Source organism: Schistocerca piceifrons, unplaced genomic scaffold (genome assembly GCF_021461385.2).
Source record: "Schistocerca piceifrons isolate TAMUIC-IGC-003096 unplaced genomic scaffold, iqSchPice1.1 HiC_scaffold_2357, whole genome shotgun sequence".
Taxonomy (NCBI): domain Eukaryota; kingdom Metazoa; phylum Arthropoda; class Insecta; order Orthoptera; family Acrididae; genus Schistocerca; species Schistocerca piceifrons.
The window spans coordinates 2,449,633-2,458,562 of record NW_025728291.1 but is presented as its reverse complement, the minus strand read 5'-3'; the positions used below and the strand labels follow the sequence as shown (position 1 = coordinate 2,458,562).

The following is an 8,930-nucleotide window of genomic DNA, read 5'->3' as shown; positions in this document are numbered from 1 at the left end:
GAACAATTTCTTAATTCACCATTGATTTTTATGCATCTGTTCCCGATTTACGGGTTTGCTATTGTTGGTCGCGGCACAGCCCAGCAACACCGCTAAAAAATGCTGAAAAATTCTTAAAGAAATTTTATAGATGACGTGGGCAAGCTAATTTACATAAATAATTCACACTTTTGATAAACTCTAATATATTTAGATCAAACAACAATACAACTCACATTAATTCGTAACGCATCGTCTAATGGCGGCTAAGTCCAGACAGAGACAAAAGAAGTCTACCCATTCGTAAAAAACTCTTTCACAGTGTCCTACTGCAATGACTTCTGAACAGAGAAGACCAAAGAATACATAATGCATTGTGCTTAAATAGTATTGCTGATTATTAACATTTCTTTGCAAATTGACGATATTATTCTCTTCTGGCAACATATCTCTGCTATCGCAAATACTGACACATTTTACAATCACATAATAAATACAGAAAAAATTCCTGTCCTAAATACAGACAAATATTACAACAAAAAATATAAGGAGAATAACAAATGTCTTTTACACCACATTCAGTAATATTTTTGTTCAATAATTACGATATATACAACTTGCCCAGAGCGGCGTATATGGTACAAATAAACTCTTTTTTTTTTTTTTAATAACGTGAGTTTGCCAGGGAACGTTACATTGCCCCCTGGCAGCGTTTGGCAAAGAGTTTTTACACTTTGACACAATGGTGCCAGTAACGTTCTTTACACTTGTATATTTTACGGAATGGCTCTTTTATTTAGTCCCAGGGTTATATAAGTTCATGGCTCCCCCATTTGGGCGTAGGCAAACAGGAAACCTGGGCAAAACTGTGCCGGAGCCCAGCCATCCCAGTTGGTTCATGGTCATTTGAATTAAATGCAGTTATTCATTTGAATTAAATTCAGTTCGTCACAAACGGTTACACAATTACACAATATCACAGTCACATACAGTTCGACTGAATTTTTTTTTGTGTGTTATACTATTATTCGTGTGATACACTACAAGGTCACTTGTCCTACGTAGTAAATGTTCAATGTTTATCGAAATGAAGTCATTGACATGTTATTCAGTTTATGTGAACATAAAAAAAAATCAATAATGCTGTATTTGGTGAGCGGTGCGGAGTGATTGTTGAGCGGCGCTCGGCGCGGCGCGCTGACTCCGTGTAGGTCACCGCCCCCGGCGTTGACAGCTACGGCGCGGAGGGGCGTGGCTGTCTGTCTGGTCTGCTACGGGCTGCTGCGGCCGCTGCATAGCTGATGTAGCCGGATGCGCGTTGGATGTCCGCTCGCCCGTGCGACGTCTTCTTGCAGTGCTCCAGGAAACATGCAACAAGTTCAGAAACAGTGTACTATCCTTATAGATATTTTTCCTGCTGTGGGAAAGAACGCACACAGTTAGTGGCAGTTATTACTCAGTAGGCCTTCACTAGTCTGGTTTGCACAATATTTCGTTGTCACAATAACACGTTTTATGGGCATACAATATTTTTCACCATGTCATGACTTGTCATTAGTCACACGCAAGTTTTCACCTTAGGACAAAATGTATCTTCGTAGTCAATGCGCTTTCCTAGCGTCCCTTGACACACAAAGAGTTAAAGTTTGACACTAGCTTGATCCACCGTCCGTTATCGGTTCACTGTTCGTGTCGTGCTAGTTCCTTGTCCATTTGCACACACGGCGATGATACAGTTTTTTATCACTTATACACAACTATTCCGTGACGTATTGCTGCAGGTTTAACAGTCACTGTCTGTCTCTGCCGCACAATACTGCACTTTTGTTTAAGTTCCTTTATTTTTATTTACAATGTCCGCTGTGCAATTTTTTTTTTTTTTTTTTTTTTTTTTTTGTAATAGCACATTCGTAACTCTTTACCAAGGTGCGATATTTGCGTACATGGCAACAAAATATTAAAATTTGGTATTAGTTTGCCCAAAAGTCATCTATATTCGTGTTCGAGTAGATTTTATTTGTGCATTCCAGCCGGATTCAGGCATATTGTTCAATAACTCCTTTGAACTCATGTCACACTTTACTATCAACGTCCTACGTAACTACAGTGTAGACTCTGTAGGCAAAAATTGACTTGGACTGTATCTGGCTAGCTCTTTTTTACTGTTTGAATCTGCACATGCTTCAATTGAAGCTTCTTTGTGCGTAACTTTGCATTACATAAATTTGCAACAAGTTTGCCTCCCGTGGTGCCCTCGGGTCACTACTGGGTGCATTATTTTCTCTAATAACATTGGTTAGATAATAAAGTTCTCAGGGCCTCATATTATTGATATTATTCTGGGTTCGAATCTGTCAATCTGACAGCTACACATATATACATACATACACATAATAGAGAAGATTGTGCCAAGAAATATTTCAAATTTGGGCACATAGAAAATTATGTAGTACACTAACTAATCATTACTAAAATGTTCTTTTTGATTGAACTCTGTCACAGCTTAACACTACAAATAATTGCACTAATCAGATTATCTGTGCAAACATTTAGAGCATGTTCTAGATAACACAAATTAAAAGAGTACATAACACAAATATCCATACACATGAGAAAGTCAATCATATTCTTATAACTAAACACTTCTACACTAGTACATTATCTCTACAGATCACACATCATTAATGTTCATTATTTACAAAAGAATGGTGTCCACATAGGACTATTAGTCTTTTACTGTAGGAATGCTTTTACATTATTACGCGGATACAGTCCCCGTACTCTCCCTGAGTGGGGATCTGCTAAGAGATAGCTACACTCATGTGGCACACTTACTACTCTAAAAGGTCCATTGTACACCAATTGCCACTTGCTATTCTGTTTCAAGGATGCCGAGGACTTAGGATGATTGCGTAAGAGTACCAAGTCCCCAATACTAAATTTTTGGTTATTCGTCACATGTCGATTATATTTTTCTTTCCTTTTCTGAGCGCACCTGGTAAGGTTGCACCCTGCTTTTCTTATCTTCTCTTCCTTAGGCTCAGGAATGACTGGGACCTTAGGCAAAGGTGCCAGCCACTCATTCAAAACTCTATTATTATTCATTATAATCTCGTTTGGTGGATACCCCGTAGAAGCATGTGGGGTTGCGTTGTGAACTTCTACAAACTTAGGTATCAGATCTGGCCATCTTGTGTGTTTATATGCAATGTATAACCTGAAAAATTTATTTAACTCTCCAAATGTTCTCTCTACTAAACTTGCTTGTGGGTGAAAACGGGAAATTAGTATATGCTTTATATCTTGTTCATGTAAATAGTTTTTCCAGGTATGGCCTGTAAAATAGGAAGCATTATCCGATATTATCGCTTCAGGCTTACCCACTTGTGTAAAATATTCCTTCCCTAACCATTTAACTATTCCACGAGCAGTGGCTGATTTGAGGCAGTATATTTTTAAATATTTAGAGAAAAGGTCATACACCGCTAAAATGTACTTCAATCCACCCCTGGCTCGTGGGTAGGGTCCTGCTATGTCTATAGATACTAACTGAAGTGGTCGATGAGGCACTATAGGATGCAGTTCAAACCTTGTGGACTTATTTTGAAACTTAGCTTTTTGGCACAAAGTCCTGATAATGGTGCGAGTCTGCTGGCTTATCCCCTTAAAATAACAGAATTTGGACAAAATCCTTATTGTCTTGCCTATCCCAGCGTGACCCCATGCTAAATGCGTGTGCCACACTACAGCTGGGATAGCCTGTTGTGGTATACACACGACTCCATGGTCATTTGACACACCTGTTTTATAATACAGAATATTATCTACTATTTTGAAATTCTGAACACTTTTAAGATTGGTTCCTTCTTTAATTTTACTAATGATATCTCGCCAAATCGGATCAGTTTCCTGCAATATGGACATATTTTTACACATATGTAAAAAGTCCCTCCTATGTACCTTATCTTGTACTAATAGTATTCGATATTCCTCCGATTGTCCCAAAATATTTGACATTGAGGATTGCCCTAGTGGAAGCCTCGACAAGGCGTCTGCTACAACATTATCTTGTCCTTTAAGGTACATGATTTTAATTTTATATTCCTGTAATGCTAACCTCCATCTTAGCAAGCGGGTATGGTATAATTTGCAAGTCATTAAATAGCTCAAAGCCTGGTGGTCACTGAATACTTTGACTTCTTTACCATAGATGTAATAGTTAAATTTCTTTACCCCCCAAACCACTGCAAGAGCCTCTAATTCGGTAGCGGAATATGCTCTCTCGCAGCTGTTTAGTGTGCGGCTGGCAAATCCGATTACATTGATTGTTGTGGGGTCGTTGCTCCTGTCCCACTGAAATAAACACGCGCCCAGACCGTATGAACACGAATCTGTCGCTATACAAAAATCTTTTGTCATGTCTGGGTGTCGCAGTATGTTGGCGTTCACCAAGGCATTTTTGACAGCGTCAAATGCGCGTTGACATTCTTCTGTCCACACCCAGTGCGCATTTTTACGCAACAGGCTCAATAAAGATTCGTTATTCATTAATTGGTTTGGAACAAACCGTCTAAAAAAAGATGCTAGACCTATAAATGCTTTGAGCTGTTTCTTAGTTCTCGGACTAGGAAACCCACGAATTACATCAAGTTTTTTGCTGTCAGGCTTGATGCCTTGTGGTGTTATTATGTGACCTAGAAATTTAATCTGATTACGTCCAAATTTGGATTTATCAAGATTCGCTGTTACTCCCGCTTGCTTAAACCTTTCTAAGACTTTACTCAGTAGTTCTACGTGCTCCTCCCAGGTGGCAGTGGCAATCACTAGATCGTCTACATACACTGTTACCCTTTGCAGCAAATCCGGACCTAAAACCGCGTCGAGGGCTGTTATAAAAACTCCTGCACTTACATTTAGGCCGAAAGGTAGTACCCTAAATTGGTAGCTCCTTCCCCCAAATATAAATGCAGTATATTTCCTCGACTCGGGTGTGAGCAGGATTTGCCAGAAAGAACTTCTCATATCAATAGATTTCAAATATTGCACTCCATGAAATTTTTGAATTTGCTCATCAAGATTTTCCGGATGAGTCCTAACAGGTACAATAATTTCATTTATGTCTCTCGCATCTAGTACTAACCGTACCTGTCCGTCTGCTTTTGCTACCGCCACCAAAGGACTACTATAAGGGGACAAAGACGGTTCTATTATTCCCCACTCGATCAAATTTCTTATTTCTTTATGTGGTGTCACCGCCAGACACCACACTTGCTAGGTGGTAGCTTAAATCGGCCGCGGTCCATTTAGTACATGTCGGACCCGCGTGTCGCCACTGTGTAATCGCAGACCTAGCGCCACCCCCAAGGCAGGTCTCGTGATACGAGAGAGCACTCGCCCCAGTTGTACGAGAACCTAGCTACCGACCAGATGTACGAAGCCTTTCTCTCTCATTAGCCTAGAGACAGAATAGCCATCAGCTAAGTTAATGGCTACGAACTAGCAAGGCGCCATTAGCCATACAGTGATTGTACTTAAAGTCTTCTGTGTATCGTCAAGATCGATGTACCACAATGATATTAAAGATAAGTATTAATCCTGCTCCGTACTTTTCTTCCTAACATTAATTACGTATCCTGTTCCAGTACTTCACGCCCGTCTGCGTTAGTCTAGCGTGCATTTTCAGCCATCTCAACTTCACGGTGTCGGCCCAGCTACCGACACAACACTTTAGCTACTATTTCCTTCTTGGACCAAGGAATGGAGTATGAGGCTCGACAGTAAGTTTTGTGAGGCTTTACCTCGATATTGTACTGATATCCCTTAACAATTCCTGGTCGTTCTGAAAATACATCTGCATAATTAGATAATAACTGTACCAAATCCTGCTGTTGCATATAGTTCAAATTTTCGGACTGTGATACTTTGTTCACAAGTGCGTCCACATTTGCTTTTAATTGATCATCTTGTACGTCAGGATAATAGAGATTCTGACCTAGACAATGATTGTCTAAATGTAGTATCCACTGATTCCCACACCTTATGTTAATAGCGTTACAATTAGGTACAGGTACCTCTTCAGATCTGAGCATGGACAATTCTATTCTCCTACCAGCATTCATCAAGCTTAATTTTCCCCGAGAAAGGTCGATTATTGCGTCCCTTTCTCTTAAAAAATCTACCCCCAAAATGCAGGCTACCTTTAAACCCTTTACTACCAGGAATGAGCACGCTATGGCTTCATCCCCTACATACATCTCTACCCGCACTTGGAGTTTAATTATTTGTCGCTGTGCACTTATGGCTCCAGTGACTTTACAATTATTCACGGGAAAAGTCAGCATACGCCTTTCCTTCCCCAGTACTTTGAATAAGTCCATACTCATAACACTGACAGTAGCACCTGTATCTACGACCGCTTGCACATCAATATTGTTAATTTTGATCTCTATTATCGCTTGTACTTTGTCTTTGTGCTCCTTTATGCACGTGGATGGTTCAGTTATTAATTCATCTCTCATCTGTACCCCGTCATTATACCTAAGGATACAGATTTTGTTCGGTGTTTTGTTCTGTGTCGGGCTGCTCTCACTCCAAACCTCAGCCGACGATGGAGAGCGTATCTCGGCTGCATCTAGTTTGTTGAATTATTGCTAGTGGATGGGCATGGCTGCTCTGTGTCACTGACCTCCACTATGTGCACGTTGTGTTGCGTCGGCCGCCACGGTTGCGCAATTGGCGCATTTTGTGGTGGCGGTCGGTTATTGTCATATCTATCACTGTTTTGCCGGTCCGGACTGGGCCTCTGGTTCTGCGGCCAAGTTCGGTTTGCATCATTATAAGTATTAGTGTTGCTCGGCCCCCTGGCATTTTTCCATCTATTATTGCTTGGTGGGCCTGTCTCATACCGGTCATCGAACCTCCTTTTCCGGTCATTATTCACCGGCGGACTATTGCCGTTCCGGTCTCTACCTCTATTTCCGTTTTGTGCATACTCCTGTCTCCTTTTATTACTTCCGCCGTTTCCATTACTTGGTGGAGGCGTGTTATTTCTACCATTTCTATAACCATTTCCGTTACTTCTAGCCTGTTCAGAGGCTGCCTTAACGTCCTCCTGAATCAGGTCAATTGAGTCCAGAACAGACAAGAAATGTTCCATATCATTTTCAGGCACGTGTATAAGTTTTTCCTTTACATGTATCGGCAAGTGTGATTTCAAAAGCCTGATCAAATCCCGGGATGAAATCTGTTCGTCCCAGTAACGGGTCTTATTAATGTACTTCTCGAAATATTTTCGCAAATTGCCTAGTCGTGGAGAATACGGCTCTGGATTATATACCTCCTTCCGTAATCTCTCCTGGATACATGTTGACCAATATTTGGCCAAGAATGCTTTTTCAAATTGCTCATATGTATCACAACTGTCAGCTGCTTCGGTTGCCCATAATGCAGCATCTCCTTGTATGTAAGACATAACGAACTGTATTTTCTGGGTATGACTCCAAACGCTAGGCAAAATGTTTCTAAATCCCTTGATAAACACTACAGGGTGAACAGATTTCTTCTCCGTTGTAAAGATCTGAAACTGTCGGTTCCTAATCAAGCTTTCTTCAATCACTACTTTGGAAAGACATTTATTTGTTTCGCTTACGTTGGTTGCCTGTTCTGTCTCGCAGTCGCAATTTTTTACTGCAGTATTTATATGCCTATCATTGATGGACCTGGCTGGCGTGACATACGCCCGTGCCTCGTCATGCCGCAAGCTAAGATCCATCTCGGGAAGACGACGGTCCACACTCCGCTACCACAGCAGAATGTCTTTGTGCACTATCCTTTTTAGGTCTTGCACATCCGCACTTGAGCTCACATCTCTGGCCTCAATTGCGGCGTGCACTTTCTGATCTATTTCTTTTATGACTTCATTTTCTACTTTGTGCACTTGTTCGATCACTTTGTTCTCAATTACTTGAGTTGTGTCAATTTCTAGTTGTTCGACCCTATTAGTCAGGACACTGATTTCCTCTACTATATTGGCGTTAGCCACTTGAACACTATCTACTCTTTCGCTTAATTCTTGCACCGTTTTGGGTATGGTTTCATATTTTTGTTTCAAACTAACAATCTCACTTTGCATAACTTCTAAAGTTTGCATCAACTGCAAGTCCCTCTCATGCAGGCGTCGGTCACGCTCTGCTTGTTTAGCATCACGTTCTCTATCGCGCTCTGCTTGTTTGGCAAATTCAGCTACCAATCTCTGGTCACGCTCTGCTTGTTCAGCATCACGTTCTCTATCGCGTTCTGCTTGCATACATGCAAATTCAGCTACCAATCTCTGGTCACGCTCTGCTTGTTCAGCATCACGTTCTCTATCGCGTTCTGCTTGTTTAGCATCACGTTCTCTATCGCGTTCTGCTTGTTTAGCATCACGTTCTCTATCACGCTCTGCTTGCACACGTACAAATTCAGCTTGGAAATTGAGCATGCGCTCGAACATAACTCTTAATGATTGCACTTCTGACACCTCACCACTCTCTGGTCCGTGTCCAGTGCTTGCGGATGGCACAGTATTTCCGCTATCAACTGAATCACTGGGTGGCAATGGCAACATTTCTTGTCCTTCTGCCCCCAGATTCTCACATTGTACTTCCTGAACTACGTCACTAACATTACTTTGTGTCCCACTTTCCAACTCGGTATCACTACTTACTGACTGTTGCTCATTATCCATGTTGATATCTTTCTGACTACGCAATCTAACCATAGTAAACAAAAGAAATAAAATCTGAACTAAATATCCTAACACTCAGGTTTCACTGACATAATCACACAAGAAATTGACATTAACTAATACACACTTACTATATACTACAATGACTAACTACCTAAATGTCCTGTTATTTTAAAACAATTTACTAACAACAAGCACACCACTAATGATCCGAGAACACTGCACT

General features: G+C 40.9%; 1 protein-coding gene across 1 annotated transcript; it reads right to left on the bottom strand.

The window, feature by feature from the left end:
• Positions 1-7,777: 7,777 nt before the first annotated feature.
• On the bottom strand, positions 7,778-8,704 carry LOC124742902 (troponin T, fast skeletal muscle isoforms-like). Its single transcript, XM_047248828.1, has one exon. It carries the CDS (start codon positions 8,702-8,704, stop codon positions 7,778-7,780), a length of 927 nt encoding a protein of 308 aa, XP_047104784.1.
• Between the last annotated feature and the right edge of the window lie 226 nt (positions 8,705-8,930).